Source organism: Vicugna pacos, chromosome 29 (assembly GCF_048564905.1).
Source record: "Vicugna pacos chromosome 29, VicPac4, whole genome shotgun sequence".
Taxonomy (NCBI): Eukaryota; Metazoa; Chordata; class Mammalia; order Artiodactyla; family Camelidae; genus Vicugna; species Vicugna pacos.
In genome coordinates, this window is record NC_133015.1 from 18,465,592 (window position 1) to 18,484,308 (window position 18,717).

Sequence of the window (18,717 nt, forward strand, 5' to 3'; positions counted from 1 at the left end):
TGCCTGTAAGCTCTCAAAGTGGTAGAATGGTCATTTATAAATCTAATAGTGGCATCTGTTTTTTCAGTTTGTGCCCTACTTATAGAGGAGGAAAAAACGCCTTCTGTAGATGCATAAGGGTTCTGTCAAAATCCAGGTCTTCCTGAGGAGGGACAGGAAGTATCTGAGGAGCGAGAAGAGAGAGAGACATCGGAGTATTTGCTTTTTCGTTTGTCTGCTTGTTTTGGTGGCAGGGGGAGCGATTGGGTATTTATTTCTTCCTGACAGAGTCACTAGGGATTGAACCCATGAGCTATGCCTTCCCACTGAGTCCTTTTTTGCTTTTTTAAGCTTTTATTCTACTGAGAGTTAAGGTATCTGCCTCCTGAAGAGTGGTCTGTGGAAAGAATTCATGTTTTACTGACATTGGCATCACTTTGTTCAAGTCCTAGTTCAAAATAGTTAGATATGTACATGCACACACACACACACACGCTTCACCAGATGAAAAAGAAGAACCTATTGGTACCTCAGCTCTCTCTGCCAGGTCTCCCTAATCCTCTCAGCCCTAGAAACAAGGTAATATCACTTAACAGAAGTGTTGGAGTTCTTTTGGAAACAACACACTGAAATAATAAAATCCCTTACTCCACCCTGGAATTTTTGCTGAAAATTCGCACAACTATAGAATCCATCATCTTTTCCTCTTTTCTTATTTCTAATGTCAACCTTCCACTTTGTGATAATATCTTCTATTTGTTCTCACCTCCATAAATAGAAATGAACTTTAATTTTTTTTTTATCTGCAAACTTTACTCCAAATGACTTTGGCAGTAATCTCCAAAAAATGATAATTAAGACAAATTCAAAATTGGTTAACTTTTTGTAGGAAATATATTTATATATATTTGTATACCATGTTCTATTCCCAAAGTCCCTAAAGCAAAATTAGAATTCACAAAAGATATAGCCTTATTTATTTAACTAGCAAAGAGACATAGCTTATTAAAATGATGAGACACCCTTCAGATTACAATATAGTGAAATCCATCAGCCTCACCAACACACACACAGTCTTGTTTTCAAATGTTAAAGGAAGCTAAAATTATGAAACATCGAGGAACGCTTCCATCATGATAGGGAGAAACCATGACAAAGAAACAAAAAAAGAGACAGAGGAAACACGATTTGGGAACAGAAAAAAATCCCCCCCAAAACTGTGTTTAATACTCTTAGAAAGATAAGAGAAGAAACTGCATTTATAAAACAAGAATGGAATGTAGTTTGTATAAAGTATAAGCAGACAGCACAAAAGACCTCTTGGAAATTAGAAATCTAAGAGTAGAAATAAAATAATCTTTGAAAGGGATAAGTCAAAACAGCCTTTTTTTGACTGGAGCAAAGGAAAAATTGATGGAAAATAGGAGACGAGCTATATGAAAATTACAGGACCATATGTCTGACCATATTGAGAGCAATTTTAGAGAGTACTGAAAGAGATTGATAAGAATTAGTGATGAGTGCACAGAAAACAAGGCAAACACAGAAACAAAGCAGTTGAACATTACCTAAGTAATGATCATGGTAAAAACACTGAAAATGGATTTCACAAAACAAGTGAGAGCGTGCTCATAAGAGGGAGCAAGATGAGCAAAGGACATGGCAATAATTATATTTAGAATATGTAGAAGGTTATCTTTAACAGAACTTTAGAGTCTGCAAGGTAACTTTAGAATTGTCTATATATAATTATGGCACCATGTCTTCTATGTCCCGTGCTCTCATAGTGGTGGTGGGCTTCCTGAAATAGTCGTACATTCCTTTTATGCAGTGACAAAATCTCTAGCCAAGGTTAGGAACCAGTATTTGGAAAAGAATGCTATTTTCCCTCTTTAAGAGTGCTCTAATTCCTGACAAGATCAAATCATTGCCTTTCTCAGGGCCTTGTGCTGTGTTACAAATGTAGAGATACTGTTAGATTCGGCCATGTTAATAGTTTACCCAGTATTTTGGTTCTAAATGATTGCATTATGAAGCAGATGTAACATATGGTCCTCAGGCTTTTCATAAGCTCCCCTTCTCTGCAAACCAGAGTGCCCTTGAACTGCCTTTCCTATGGTTCTGATTGGCTGTCAAAATTTGGACCTTGGTTTCTTCACTGGCTTGGATTGATGAAATATCATTTGATAACTTGACTATGCATTTATATGTTGTTGACATTGATCTCTGTATTTTCATTACCAAGGCTCTCTGGGCTAGTCCTCTGTTACAATTTAGTTTCCACAGAACTGAGGGTTCTGATTTTTGATTAAATGTTTCAAAAATCAAATGATTTAATCAAATGTACAAAATGATGAGTTAATGGAATTGATAGCTTGTCCATGGAGTCCAATCAAATCCCATCTGTAAAATAAATTAGCAACTGATCATCTCAGAAATTACAAATTCAGTTGCACGGTTTTCTATTTTAATTAAGGAGTTGAAATAACTTTCCATTATGAACCGATTTCCCTCTTTTAGAATGGTCCAGGCCATTTAAACATTCTTGACTGGCTTCCTCCTAAGATCCTGTGCTCTTCTGAGCCATTTTTTGCTAATCGAAAGCCTGAAAATATAGGAAAGGCGTTGTGGTGCCCAGTCCCCTTACCAGCAAATCATACGTGGCAGCCCTAAACTGAAATCTAAATTAGGCAAATAAAAAGAAGTGAAATGAAAATGAATGCAAATGAAAAAAAAATCTTAAAAACTGGTACTCTATTGTAAACTTTTAGGGAAGAGAAATCAGGAGAGAGCCGTGATTGGATTTGTATTTGAGAAAACCCCAGTGGCAATGTGAAGATGATGATGACGATGAAGATGATGATGGTAGTAGTTGACAGTCTCCAGTCCTTTCTGAGCACCAACTTATTTAATTCTTACATGAGGAAAATATAGTACTGTGTCCATTTTACAGATAAGGCATCTGAGGCACAGACACGTTAAGTACATTGGCCCAAGTCACCAAGCGGGTGGCGGTGGCAGAGACCTGAACCTGAGCCCCACAGTGTAGCGACATTCATGAGGAGCTACTGTAGTAGTGCACATAAGAACAGATGAGGGCTTGACCCATGCCCTCCTCAGGCTAGGGTCCAGTTCATAAAGAAGTGATATTCCAGTATTGTGGTCAGTCTGTGAAGCCTGCTTAGACTCAATTATGTTTTAAATGACAGCTTTGTAAAATATGCCTTGACGTTATTTCCATGGTGCCAACCTGGGCATTCCTCTCAGCTTAAAAAAAAAGAAACAGCCCAGTCATAGATTTCTCAGAGGGAAATCCTACATGGTTGTGGTTTGGCTTCTTAGCCAAAGAAGCATTTACAAATCAGTCACTTGATCAAGGCATTAGTTTAAATCTGCTAATGGAATCAAGTTTAGAAGGCACACTGTGCAGGCGAAGCTTTGTTCGGATCACACAATTGCATAGATGAACTGACAGCTTTAAGATTCAGCTGGAACATGGCTTGAAGAGTTATGCTCTCGGGTGTGAAGATACGCTTAGTCATGTTCATACTAGTTTTGCTCTGATTTCATGCCAATAATGGAGACATTTGTGACCAGTAAGCATTGCTTGCTTTTACTTTGCTGTTACATTTAATGCATTGATCAAAAGTGCTTGAACAGTGAATATCTTTGCTACTGGGAAGTTAAGTCAAATTTTAAGTCAGTTGCCAAAACATTTCCAGAGTAGAGGTCTTGTGTGTGAGCCCCGAGTTTAACAGACCTTCCTAGAGTGGTACCGAAGTTACCAAAGAGCAGAGAACAGAACCATTGATAGTCTGAAAGGTGGCATTTTCAGCCTGGGAGTTTTTCATTTATTTTTCGTGAGGCAGTGCTTGTGTGAACACCAGATGCCAATCACACACCACCAGCGGATTTGCAAGATTATCGGACTGGGGACAAAGATGAAGGTTAAGCACAGGGTACAATAGAGATTATGTTTGGCAATGAATTGTATAATTTTTCTAGACAGAGTTGGATTAATGTTCATCCTGAAAAGAGATTACAGTAGGTCTGCTTCTTGTAGTCAACAAATATTAAGCAGATCATACATGTACAACATACGAATCAAGAGTCCTAAAAAATGTATGATTTATCATTTACAAGGGGAAGAAATTAGCCTGTCCCCTAACTATGCACGTGAGATGCACTGGGGTTTTGTGCGGCGGTGGAGGCAGTGTCCTCAAAGTGTCTCTGTCTGTGGATAAAGACTAAGGGCAGAGATTGTCACATCATGTCACGGCTGCTCCCCTTCACACTGTGAAGCCCCGGACACCGCCAGCTCGGTGCACTGGGGACTCTGTAGTCAAGGCTTCTTCCTCCGAGTGGAGCCATAAAGAGACTGGCAGGTTGTCACAGTCCAGCAGCTGCACCCTGAGTTGTGACAAGCACCCCCCACCCCCGTGGCTGTCAAAGAACTAACTTTGCCCACCGCATTTGCATGTCGCCTGGACCCTGGTGGACTAAACGGGCTCCTACTCTGCAGGGTTACCTGGTCTGACCCCCCAGGGCTTGCTCTTCCTTGTCGGAGTGTGAGTGGGGTGGGTTCTGCTTGTCCTTGGGGTGACCCTCAGGCTGCTGCCGCCGCCTCCTGCCTTAGGACCATTGCGCTCACTTTTAGAATCAGCCTTTGGTTCATTTGTAGAGTGTCATTTTTGCCAGCCACTGCTGTTTAGAAGCCAGTATCTTCTGTACGTGGCTTTCATGTTGCCACTAAAATAGAATTTTCTTTAAATTTCCATAACAATGCACTGAGAGCGGCACACTTCTGTGGGATTCTTCCCAAAAATGTTACCACCTCAGCCTCATCAGGCAGAAACATCAGACAACCCAAACTGAGAGACATTCTACAAAATCAGTGACAAATGTTCTTCGAAAGCAGTATGTTTTGTCATGCAAATGAGAAGGCCAGATGACCAAACCCCGTAATTTCACCAGCCAGAAATAATGACCTTTAGCATCTGAAAGTACACCAGACCTTTTTCTTTGCATTTATATTCCCATTTTTTTTTAGGAAAATAATATGATTTGGTTGTGTCTGTGGTTACTTAACTGCCTTATTCACTTAAAGGTATATTGCAAACACATTTCTCTGAAAAATAAATAATTGATAGACTCTGAGGCGAGTGTCAAACAGCACCTCTGTCCATGGATAAGGACTAAGGGCAGAGATTGTCACATCGTGTCACGGCTGCTCCTCTTCACACTGTGAAGCCCCAGACACCACCAGCTCAGTCCACAGGAGACTCTGTAGTCAGGGAGTGGCTCCCTGCAATTTAGTTCCTCATCTCCATGCTCTGCAGGCATCCGGGAAACTTTCATGATTTGCTCTAAAGTGCCTCTCTTGCTGGAACTGAGGATGAGAAGTTTCTCTGGAGCAGCTTTTCACGCTCTGTGGACAAGTAGAAGGAAGCTCCCTGTTCCCCGTGCTCCTGTATGTTCTGTCCATCAAAAGCCTGGGCTCCACTGACCAGCATGTTTGTAGGGTGACTCTCGGGCTCCACACACCCACCGCGAGGCCCTGGCGGCCCGAGGGAGCTGCCACACAAGGGATCCCGTTTATTGCCAAGGGTGAACTCCTTGCTGAAGCGAAGGTCTGTGTAGCCTTGCAGCATCCAGGGCGGGATTTCTGGCTGCAGTGCGTACAGGGGATCTCCTCTGGCACGATTTGCCTGGGGCCTCTCTCTTTCACACCTCCACGATCCACTAGGTGATCAACCATCTCTCCTCCACCAGCACACTTCATGGCAAGGTCCAGTGTTTCCTCCGTCTCCATCACTTCAGATAATTTCATGATGTTGGGCTGATCGAAGGCTTCCTTACTTCGACTTTGTGGGATAGTCTCTGGAGCCCGGAGGATCTCTGCTGGCTCTTGTTAATGGTGTTCACGGCAACCTCTTTCCCAGTCGGGATGCACTGGGGCAGCCTCGCCTCCGTGAGGGTATCCTTGTCGACGTCTCCTGCTCCTCGGCAGACCCCGCAGCAGCACTGCAGGGGCAAGGTGCCCCACGCTCAGCTTAACACTGAGAAAAGGTGGTGAAAACCTTGATCCAAATCACTTCAAGGGAAAATCAGTTCCATACCCCACCTGTAAAACTGATCTCCTGTAATGGAATCAAAGCACAGGGCCAAACAGAAATGAAGATAAACAGACAACAAATATTAACACACTAAATTGTTTTTAAAGTGAGAAAATACGAGTATATGTATGTGTATGCATTGTGCTGTACACCAGAAATTGACACATTGTAACTGTGCTTCAATTTAAAAAAATAAAGAAAATAAATTTTTAATGAGAAAAATAATGAAGAAAAGTGTAAACAAAAAAATGAGAAGGAAATAAAATAAAGAAGAAAATCAGAAAAAAATTCAAAAGATTAAAGAAAATATGAAAAATAATAGCAAACAAAATAGTCAAAACCCCACAATGCCAAGGAAGAAGCTAACTTGGGCCAAAGTCCCTCAGGTCACTGAAAACCAGCTTCTTGACCTAAGAGATACGAAAACCTCAGTGCTCGGATTTTCATAATAGTGACTCCTTACGAGGTCATAGCCAGAAATGGACCTAGGTTGGCTGAGGATAATTGATGGCAGATATTCCCTTTTTGAGTTCTAGAACTCTTTACTTCAAAAAAAAAAAACTTGCAGATTGTACCAGTTTACATACTGAGCAATCCTAAAATCCAAGAATTGCCTGTCTTTTTAAAAAATCTCTTTAACTTTTTTTAAAAATGGAAACTGATACATATTTCCTGCTTTAAATTCATAATATATATATATGCTTTATCTTATAGGACAGTTTGAGGTTTACAGAAAAATTGAGAGGAAATGGCAAAGTTCCCAAAACCCCCTCCAGACCCTCCTGTCCTCCCAGTTGTCCCTTTTATTATCATCTTGTAGAAGTGTGGTACATTTGGTACAACTGAAGCAACACTGATACATTATCGTTAACTAAAGTCCTGAAGTGTACATCAAGGTTCATTTTTTGTGCTGTACGTTGTGTGGGTTTTGACAAATGTATAATGACATGTATCCACCATTACAGTGACGTAAGGATAGTTTCCCTGCTGTAAAAAATCCCCTGTGCTCCACCTTTTCATTCTGCTCCTTACCCCCCAACAACTGGCATCTGCTGATCTTTTAACCATCTCCAGAGTTTTGTCTTTTCCAGGTCATGTAGTTGGAATCATACAGTGTGTAGCCTTTTCAGATTGGCGCCTTTCACTTAGCAACGTGTAGTTAAGGTTCCTCCAAGTCTTCTTACAGCATGATAGCTATTTCATTTTATAGCTAAATGATATTCCACCATGTGGACTTATTATATAAATTTGTTACCCATTCATCAGTTTAAGTACATCTTTATTGCTCCCAAGTTTTGGCCATTATGACTAAAACTGCTGTAAACATTTGTGTGCAGGTTTTTGTGTAGACACACATTTTCAACTCATTTAGGTAGATACCCAGGATCATAATTGCTGGTTTCTCTAGTAAGAAGAGTATGTTTGGTTTTACAAGAAAACAGGCAACTATCTTCCAAGTGGCTGTTCCATTTTGCTTTCCCACCTGTAATGAGGGTTTCTATTGCCCCATATCCTTGCCAGGATTTGAGGCTGTCCGTCCGTGTTTTGAGTTTAACCATTCTAATAGATGTGTAGTGGTATCTCATTGTTTTTTTAATCTGCAGTTCCCTGATAACATCTGATGTGGAACATTTCACATGCTTATTTGCCATCTGTATATCTTCCTTGATAAGATGTCTGTTAAAATCTCTCGCCCATTTTTAATTTCTTTTCTTATTGTTGACTTTTAAGAGTTCTTTGTACATGTTGGATACTAGTCCTTTATCAGACATGTGTTTTGCAAAGATTCTTCTTCCAGTCTGCAGCTTGGGTTTTCATTCTCTTAACAGTGTATTTTGCAGAACAAAATAATAATTAATTGATTTGATTAATTAATTAATAATTGGTTAATTAATTAATGATGGATTCGAATGGTGAAATCAGACTCTTGTCTGTAAACTCACTAGGTTTGTATTCTTCCTCAAACAGTAAACAGTTGTTGAAAACTTGTGATTTGCAAGGTGTCAAAGTGGGGCTACTGAACTCAGTGATAAAAGAAACAGACTTCAGTTGGAATTCCTTTCTATCGCTTACCTTTCTCAGATCATAGCTCTTCAGCTGAGCCAGGTTCTCCAGGTGCTGAGATCAATAAATCATTTGACATCCAAGTACTTCTATTTACACATACACTTTAAACGTGTGTGAAATTTCTATCCCACATGGGGCGGGAAGTCCAAGGTCCCGTTTTAATACCCACGGGATTCTCCACAGAGCTGGATGAGGAGCCAGTGTCCTCTGGCTCCCAGTCTTCCCGCTGTGTTTTGCCTCCCGCATCCGCCGTCCTTGACCCGCTCCCTGCACCCAGTGGAGTCCCTCGGCTGGACGCTGCCCTGATTCCTCCAGTTTCTCTACTACCGTTGATATGAGCGTACGTGGTGTGTATGACAGACTCATACTGAATGTTTTCAGGTGAAAAAGGCCATGTGGGTGTAATTTGGAATCACTCTGACACTTTATAGTTTGCTAACGCACCTAATGCTGTTCCCTGCGCATATTAAACACTCAGTAAGTGTTGCTAATTACTTTACTGGGCATTCTAAGCCCTGGGCTTAAAGTAAAGAGTCACATATATGGAGTATACTGAGACTCCTGAATTTCTGTAGCAGACTTTTGCTCTTGATTAATAAATTTACTCCACAGTGAACTGCTGTCTAGAATTTACCAAGGGACGACTGTATAATTTTTTTAAACATAAGAAATATCATTAGAACTTGATATGCAAACTTCAGAAGACCTAATAATTTCTAATTACACTGTCACACACCAGAGAACCATCAGATATTTTATACTGCATTTTTAATGTATTGCTAATACAAATGTATAACTCTTTGTTATAATATTATCTGAATAGTCTGGAAAGAAAAGAAAGGAAGAAAGAAAGAATGAAAGAAGGAAGGAAAGAAAGAAGGAAAGAAAGAAAGAAAGAAAGAAAGGAAGGAAGGAAGAAAGAAAGAGAAAGAGAGAAAGAGAGAGGGAGGGAGGGAGGAAGGAAGAGAGGGAAAGAGAGAGAGAGAAGGAAGAAAGAGAGAAGGAAGAAAGAGAGGGGGAGAGAGAAGGAAGGAAGGAGGAGGGAGGGAGGAAGGAAGGAAGAGAAAGAAAGAAAGGAAGGAAGAAAGGAGGGAGAGAGGGAAGGAGGGAGGGAGGGAAGGAAGGAAGGAAAGGAGGAAAGGAGGAAAGAAAGAAGGAAGGAAGGAGCCATGTGGTTCCCAGGCCAACAAACAACTTCCTAGAGCTGAAGATTCGTCATGCGTGTTCCTATAAGCAACCTACCCCCACTGTGTCATTTGTCCTGTTAGGGTCCTTCTCCGGGTCCCAGCTCACCATGATATAGCCTCACTATTTAGTCCTCTGTCCTTCCACTTCGTTTATTTCTCTTGCTCCTTAGTGCCCAACTGCAGCCCCCCCTCCCCGCGGAATTCCTCTTTGCATCTTACGCAGAGACATTTCATTAACTCTTAGACCAGGCCATGCCCAGAGAACTTCATCATAAACACAGCACCCAGTGAAGCTGTTCTTGTGAATGAAGGCTGTTCTTTCTGTAAGAAGCACACTCAGACTGAGCAAAACCACTTCAGTGCACTGCCTATCACACACAAATAGCAGGGAAAACAAATCCTGCTCTGTGTACCAGCCACTTTCAAATACTTTCTCAGCTCGATCGGTGTATCTCTAAGTTTAGTATTATTATTATCATTTTTAGGTGAAGAAACTAAATGTCTCCATACAATTTAAAAATTTCCTAGGGTGAGTCAGATGTACAGAAATGTAACTTCAGTTCTTTACAACTGCACCCAAATTTCTGAGCCCCTCTTTCTGCTAGTGGCAGAAAACACTGAATATTTCCAGACAAATGTGGTTTGGTCACTTCTTGTTTAAGAATTGGTCCCATTTGTGTACAGATTAAATGAGACTTGAGGTTCTCCCTCCACCTTCCTTTTTGTTGATCTGGTGAGTCCTGCTGCACAGATGTTCATGTCGGTCATCTTTGGCTTCCCGGGGTGCCTTCTGCCTAGGGTTTGGGGGTGGTCCTTCACCTTTGTCTTCCTTACTAAAGTGCCTCAGTTGGTTGTAACTCACCTAATTTCCAGAGAAACCGATACACGTGCCTCCTTGGCCCGACCTGGGCTCCCGCTGAGGCTGCTGGTGCACCAAGACTCAGCCACATCTCACACACATGCCTCTTTAGGGACCTTCTATCCACAGCCCTGCAGTGATGCCCCCTCTCCCCAATATCCTGAAGAGCATGTTGATTCTTAACTATCTAGAATTGCAGGAACATTTTCAGGTGTCCTGGTGCCTGCGTTGGAGCCAGAAAAGAGTGGAGAAATAGAGAATGTCCCAAGAATACAGTTCTGAGTGACACTGTGCAGCAAGTTACATTTTCCAGTTAAGTAGTTTCCAGAGTAGGTCAAGGAAGCATCAAACAGCAGCTGCAAAAGTGCCTTGCTTAACCGCAGTTTGTTCCAAAGGTCTGTGTTATCATCAGATACTGCAGTGCACTTCAGCTGTGCTTTCTGAAATTTTAAACACACACGCACACACAAAGAAAATCTTACTAGTTAGGGAAAAGAAATGTTAAGGCACTGTTGTAGATACTAGGTGACCTGATACCAATATATTAAGTCTTCAAGAACTTCTAATCAACACATTATTTTATTTTTTCTGAATTCTGTGCGTGTATCAAGATTACTTAACCACTTACTCGGGAGATGCTTGCAGTAACCGGGACTCCTAGCCTAGAATGATCACAGGAAAAATGGAAAAGAAGAAACCACTCTGATAAGTATAGATTGCTTTGGAAAACGCTGGGCTTTAAACATCTAGGGGAACAATGTGTGAAAGGTCAGGTCTTTTACCCATTTATCTAACTAAAGGTGTTCATATATCATTAGAAACCAAGGATTCTGTGTTGGTGCACTCTTTTTAATTTTATGTGCCTCCTTTTAACCAAAGGAAAGTGTTTTAAATATCTTTTAAATTTTACAGCTACTTAATGTATTTAGATTCTTCTCCGCTCTTTACTTCCAGATAAATGTGGACCATACTTGACACTTTGCATAAGCTTTAAGATGTAGCCTGCAACTGGTACAGAAGAACCTGAGAGCGATGATGCAGCGGTCTATGCACAGAACTTGGGTTTAATCACTGAGAACCTTTGTAAGCTTAAATTTGTGTAATGTACAAGATATGTCCTTACATCCTTTTAAATAGTAAAGAGGATATTTGAGGAAGTCTGTATTGTTTGGGTGGGAAAAATAGGGATACGGACCATAGATTTTGAGGGGTTTTTTAGTTACTCACCACTGCTTCCGGACCTATTTCTCTTAAGCTTTGGAACGTGATCATCCCAGTGAGCACTAAGCATCCTCTCCCCTCACTCAGCAGTGAGCAGTCAGTATTTCATTTTCAAAGTCGCAGAGCATGAGAGAGACAAATAGCAGTATTTGCGCTGCGCCAGATGTCAGCAGGTCTTTCTGGATCATTATGGTGCTGTCTTTCCTCCCTAAATAATTTTTACAAATACACTGATGAAGACAGTTTTCTGTTATCTGTCTTCGATGGGTCATAAGTTGAACTAGCACTGTATTTTTTTCCTGAAAAATATGCAGAGTGGTGACATGGTGTTTAATACTTTGAATCTTATTTCTGCCAAAATGAGCCCAGCTGTAAGAAATGATGACCCCCCTCATCTTTGTAACAATGGCATGGCTTTCTCAGGTGTTTCCCTACTTTGAACATTAAGTCCCTATTTCTCTTAGGTTTCTCAGCTCCATCCTCCCAGAAATCCTTTGAAGACTACAGCTTTTGACTGAGTGACAGAACATAGAGGATGAAATTAGTTGCATTAAATTATGATATGACAAAAAGCCTTTCAAAATCTTTGTCACGATGCAACATTCGAGCAACAAGAAGCAAAACAGAGTACAAGTAGACCGAGGAAGAGAGTTAATATTTTGAAGGAAATTTTGTGAACTAGATCACTTGTGAATTTTGGAAGAGTCCTTGATGAATAGCCTTTCTGACTTGAGGATTTCTAACTTCAAAATTCTCCTCTACAATCATATGTGCAATCTCTTCTTTTTTTATTAATCTTTGGATATAAAATTAACTGTTACAGTGGTTTCTTGGTACACTTTTATATTTCTCAAAAAAGCAAATCTCCATGTCTAAGGTTGCTTTCAAGAAAATAATGGGGAATGGGACAAAGAATAAGACACACATTTCTATGTAACGTTTCATGTCTTCCTATTCATAAGTATATGTATTTAAACAACAGCATATATTTTGTAAATTACTATGAAGATAAATTGTCCTCTAAAGACAGAAAGCAAAGTTTTGATACAGATTTCCTTTATTTCTATCACACTTTGGATTTATTTTGTTTTAGTTTATTTTTTCCTCTAGAAGATCCAATATTTCTTACTTTTTTGTTTAAGTCTAATTCTACCATATTGGGTTGTAGGAAAATAAAATCTGATAGGTTAATAAAGTCACATAGAAGTCCGTCGTGAGTATGAGCATAATCTTGATCTTTGATTAGATCTGAGCTAGTAATATCTTGTGATTAATCAAAATGCGTTGTACTGCGTGTAGTATAAGTCATCTTCACAGATGGGGTAGAGAATCATCAGAGTTCTCTTGAATATTTGTTTTAATCCCTGCTAGGATAAAATGGCTTTGGATTTTTTTAAACTTTAAATCAGATTGAGTTCACCAAATAAATGACTAGGAAGAAATTTTGCAGTCTGGTTTTGCTAGGATTATAGGACAAAAAAAGAAGAAACTTGCTTTTTATTTCAGTATTTCAGTGTTTCATTGTACATACTTCGTATGTTCAAAAAAAGTTATCTTGTAAAATTTAACAAATATTCCTATTTATTTGGAGTTTGAATAAAAGTCTTCATAAAAGAGTATGACAAAACACACTTCATGGAAATAATGTTAAGGTTTTATTGTTCTGAACAGTACAAAAGATTTTTCAACACTAATAATTGCCTCTTCTCATTATGTAGTTCCAGTATGATTAACATCTGTTAACAAGAGCTTTCCTTCGGCAGCTAAGCTGCCTGACATCTAACACCCAGAGCCCAGCACGTGCTCCTAAACACAAAATGTTTACCGAACAGGTCTGTCATTTCAGCTAACCATTTGGGCCTCACAACACACAATTTCTCAAAAAGTTGCTCACCAAAAGCTATGAATTGAAACTGTCTACCCCAGAGCCATACTGGAGGGATTCAATAAATCCATGTCTATGATTATATTAGAATCAATGAATAAAAGAATTGAAAAAAGCTGTGTGATTCATCCAGTTCACTTCTAGACTGGATGAGTGACCCACATGTATTAAAATAAGAATGATTTAATTTTTTCTTTTCTTTTCTCTCTCTTTTTTTTTTTTTCTTGTAGGAGACCTGGTGAGCCTCCACTGGTAACAGGCTGGCTCCCTTACTTTGGAGAAGCCCTGAAATTAGCGAAAGACCCCATAGGTTTCATGGCTACTCTCCAAAAGCAGTATGGTGATACTTTCACTCTTCTCCTTGGGGGTAAGCAGCACTTCTCGCCCCTCCTCACCTGTATCATAATTCTCACCTGTTCTTTAATGTCTTTATCTTTTTCTCTAGACAAAATATGGAATATTTGTTCCTTATTGTTTCATTTGTAGACTAATGCACAAGAAAGCTATATTTCTGAGTATAGTAATCCTCATGTTAAAAAACAACCAAATAATAGAATTCTCTTGAAGGCACCTAGAGACCCCACCCACCTCCTGTTAGCATCACCTGTCATTTGCTTTGGTGTGGCTTGCCTTTCAGAATTGTTTTACAAAAAGCTAGAATGTGTTAATGGACTTAATTTTGCAGAGCAGTTTTAGGTTTACAGAAAGTGGATCAGACAGTGCAGACAGCTCCCATATAGCCCCTCTTTCCCTGATCATTGTTTCCCCTATTATTAACATCTTATGTCAACATGGTATCTGTTGCAACTGATGAGCTAATGTTGATCCATCATTAGAAGTCTGTGGTTTACATTAGGGCCCACTCTTTGTGTTGTCCAGTTCCTTGGGTTTTGACAAATGTATGACGTCATGTATCTGCCATTACAGTATCCCACAGAACAGTTTCAGTGCCCTAAAAAATCTCCTGTGTTCCACGTATTCATTCCTCTTCCCCTCCCTTCTGAGTCCCTAGCAACCACTGATCTAGAATGTATTTTTAATTTAAAAATATTTGTTATGATTCTAACTTCAGTAAAATGTTTATGAAACAAGGGTGGAAAAAAAGCCCACTGCAGGATAACTACATATCCCAGCATCATTGGGCTGAGAGAAGAAGCTAGGACGTTCTCAGCTCATCCTCCTTTACGAGCTCTGTGCTACCCAGCTGCATCAGCTATTCCTCGGCTGCATAACAAGTCTTCCTCAAGCTTGATGCCTTCAGACAACAGTTGGTCTCACCTGGGTCTCTGGTGTGGCTTGAGTCATCTGGGTGCTTGGTTGAGGCTAAATGGCCCAAGGTGGCCTCATCACATGCCTGTTGGGGCCTCCTTGTCTGCATGATGTTTCATCCTCAGGAAGATGTCCTTAGATGACAGAAGGGAGAGAGGAAAATGTGCAAAGCCTCTTGAAGTCTAGCCTCTGATGTTGCAAAACCTCACTTCCACCACTTTCTATTGGTACGAGCAAGTCAGAGGCCAACCCAGACCCAAGGGTGGGGAAAACAGATGTCCACTCCATCCTGGGCAGAGTGGCAGTGTCACACTGCAAAGGGGCACATGTAGAAAGTCAGAAGGAATTTATTGTAGCCACGTTTGCACACGGTCTTCCCTATCAGCTTATCTCCTGGGCTAGCCATTCCTTTCCTTCACTTTCATCTGCAGTCTACATCCCGGAAGGCTGATCATTAATTACACCATAGATTATCTACACCCCTTTGCCTCTAACTTCTAGTTGGGTGTGCAGGTGGGAGGGCAGGAAGGCTGTGTTCCAGCTCTCCATCTCTCACTGGGCTCTCGTAACAGTTCCCTGTCCTTCCTGAGAACATTGAAGGCATCTCTGTCTCACCTAGATCCCTGTGTATCTACCAAGTGTACCTGTGTTTCACCTCTGTCCTTCCCCCTTTGCTCCAATTTCAAAGAATGTTCAAGACCATCCATTTACCTGTCCCCATGGTCCTCACTTCCTGCCTCCTCTGGGCTGATGTTGCATTATTTCTTCCTCACATGTGTATCTTCATTATTTCTCTCTTGGGTCCTTACCCTTAGCTTATAACCATGCTTAAGCTTTCCTATCTTCTCCTTCTAGTTACTTTTCACTTCTTTTTTTTTTTTTTTCTTTTCTCTCTCTCTCTCTTTTGCATTCAGATTTTTCAGGAGCATTGCCTACGTTCACTGACCCTGGTTGCTTAGCTCTAAGAGACCTTCTGCCTGCAGAGGTCAGCAGTGGGCCCTCGCCTGACTGGACCTCTCTAGCTGGTTGACAACCAGAATCTCTCATTCCTTCTCAAAACACTCTCTTCCTTCATCCTTTTGACACCACACCTTCTAGGTCTTTTGCCAACTCTGAATGTTCCTCATCTGGGTCATATTTACATATGTGTCTTTCTTTGCTCAACCCCTTTTATCCTTCTGTAATCAGCCTTAGAATTTTATGTTCTATTCCTAAGGAATTTAGGTGATTTCTTCTTACTGTAATTGCTTTGCCGAGCATCCAAAGCAATCTTTTGTACCTAGAAAACTTCATTTTGGAACTACCATTGCCTTATCATTGGGACAAAAGAATGATCCATTGGAAGAAATGGTTAGTACAGTTTAGCTCTCCTATGAAACACACAGTATTTGTTTCATCACAACTTACTCCTTTGCTTGGCAGCTGGCAAGTCGCTTCCAACAGCAATTGTATGCACTCTGATTTCAGAAGAATTAAATGGGAAAAAAATCCTGCATCATAGAAATGGAGAAATAGTAGCATACAGCATGATCCTCATAAAGGTCCCGAAGGCCCAGGCTCCACCTCGCTCTCCAGCCCCATCTCTTACTACTCCTGGCCATGTGCTTAATGCCCCATCAATACGCTAAGTTGCTTGAAATTTCTTCCTCACACTGTGCCCTCTTGTGCCTCTGTTTTCTCTTGTGGTTCTTCCTGCCAGAGTGCTGTTCTACTCTTTTTGAGTCATCCTTGAATGGTGACTGGCATGGACTCATCGCTTGAGGCCATCATCGCATACCACTTCTTCCCAAAAGCCTTCACTGACCCTTTCCCTCCCCGTGTTATATGTGATGCTTCCTTTCTAGGCTCCAGTTACTCCCAGTATCACTTCCATCGTAGCATTTAATAAATTGTGAATTTATTGCTAATTCACATGTCTATTTCCCTTCGCTACTTTCTAGCTCCTCTATTGCCAACATTTAGTTCAGAGCTCAGCACTGATTGATTCACAATAACTATGTGATGAGGAAATCCCCAGTACTTTACAGCTGATGAGATACTATAATACAAATAAAGGCCATCGCTGGTGCTTCTGTTCTAAACAAGCTTTTGGCTTCGTAATATAAAACTATATTCTTCACTTAAAAAAAAGTCAGCCTTACCTGAAAAAATTAAACCTTATGTTCCAATGAGTAGATACAACAAATAATTGAAAATTTCGGTTTTCCTTTTTAATACATTATACAAAAAGAACCTAAGATGATTAAGCAGTGAATTTTATTCACTTTTCAAAAAACAACCCATTTCTGCTGACACTTGATGTCTTAATCTTAGATACTGAAATACTTACTGAATTCCTAATGTCTAAATAATTTGACCATGGTTATGCTTTTAAACTCAACCGGTAGACAACCGTAGTTGAATATTCCCTGCTACTTTCCTTTGGCTTCTTTCTAGAGTTTGAATAAATTCCTGTCAAGAAATCCTTTTAATGTATGTGGTTCAAATGATCAGTTTGCAAAGTAGCTCATTTGGCAAATGTGAAGTGAGGAACAGAGTCTTCCACCCTTGTCCTATAATATGATTTCAGTGAGTGTATGTTTTTGCATGATGAGCAAATGATTGTCATCCCCCAAAGTCTCAAGGGACATGGATGTCATCTTAATCAAGAAATTAAAAGGTACATCTTTTCATGGGAAACCACGTAAATTCATGACCTGTCGCAGAAAATAGTTCTCTAATTGGTTTTGTGTGGTGGTGCGGCGGAGTCATTTTCCCTGGATGTCACCCCCGCGAAGCACCAGAGCACGTCATTGTCAACAGCTAGTGAAATCTCACTAATAAGAGCTTGGGGAGCGTGGAATGTGGCCATCCTCGTACAGTAAAAAGTTGGTTCATAGTCCACTCTTCCGACCGATATTTTCAGCTTCAGATTTAAAAAAATGTCTACTGAAGAAGCAGCTAAACATGGACACTAAAAGCTTATAGTTACGGAAAATTTCTTTAAAATTCAAATTTATCTCATATTTGTTGACTGGGCATTTCTATTCCAAATAGTCAAATAGTTGTTCTGAATTCCCTCAGTTGTACAGCATCAACTATCTGAAATACTTGGCATCAGGTAGCTGCACCTTCCTAAAAGAAGTAATTTTGAAGGAAGTGTAAAGGCTGTTAGGTTAGTAAAGGATCATATGCGCGTTATTCAGGAATGCTGGAGTTAATATCTTTAGGCCCAGTCAGCTCCTAAAAAGGAGAGAGAATGAAATTATTGGCAAAAAATACATTAAAAATTTGTACCCCATTTCAAATTTACTGCTCAAAAGGATGATTTTTTTTTGCACAAGTGAGTCTCATTTTGACATTTATATTTTAGACAAATGCAAACCCTGAAATTCTTTAAATCAATATTTCCTATCAACTGCCAAGAGCATTCTTTTCTCTTTTGAAAACACAGCAAAAGATATTGTTTCTATCTTGTGAGCTTTGTGAACTAGGCAACTTGCCTGTTGACACTTGGCATTCATTTACATGAAACCACACTGGAGCAAAAGTTAATTTTGCTCCAAGAATGCACGGCCTTTAGAATAACTTTTCAGATGTCCTTTGTTAAGAAATTTAAATTCATTTTATGAATGTATATGTGTTTTCTTAACTGCCTGATTAAGGATTACAAAGAAACTCTGGTTTTGCATCTCACATTAGCAGATGGTGGACAGATGGTTTAAATTAATATTAATTTTGGAAAACTTAGCTTAAATTGTTTATACTGAAGATTGAAAGTTGGAAAGCCAGATAGCATCTCCTGTGTGATTAGTACTTCCAAACCCACTTGAAAAGTAAAACCTAGAAAATCAAAATGTCTTACTCAGCAATCCACATCTTATTCAGAAAGGTAGTAGGTAAAACATAATGCCCTGATGTTGAAGAAAATTAAGAATGAGAAAAAAGAAAATACAGATCCTGAAGTGTGAAGAGCCTTGAAAAGAGTGAGAATTTTATTTACAGTTTGCTTTAAACCAATCAGTAATGATTTCTTTAAAGAACCTATATGCAACAACTGCTTATTTTAAAGTATTAATAATTGGCTTATAAAAATATTAATAATACTGGTGATTAATAAAACCAGACACAGCTTTCCACATTAGCTTTTACTTT

The 18,717-nt window shown here is 39.8% G+C and overlaps 1 protein-coding gene across 2 annotated transcripts in view; it reads left to right on the forward strand.

Annotated features, from left to right (window-relative positions):
* CYP7B1 (cytochrome P450 family 7 subfamily B member 1) overlaps nucleotides 1-18,717 on the forward strand; it is a 152,817-nt gene that overhangs the window by 107,426 nt on the left and 26,674 nt on the right. Inside the window, exons 1-2 of one of the 2 annotated variants that reach the window (XM_072951899.1) lie at nucleotides 11,212-11,291; nucleotides 13,545-13,681. In XM_072951899.1, coding sequence (XP_072808000.1) covers nucleotides 13,630-13,681 — 52 coding nt within the window. In that variant the 5' untranslated portion in view covers nucleotides 11,212-11,291; nucleotides 13,545-13,629. Of the gene's footprint in view, nucleotides 1-11,211; nucleotides 11,292-13,544; nucleotides 13,682-18,717 lie in introns of those variants that run through there. The other variant, XM_031692178.2, reaches the window with a different exon arrangement.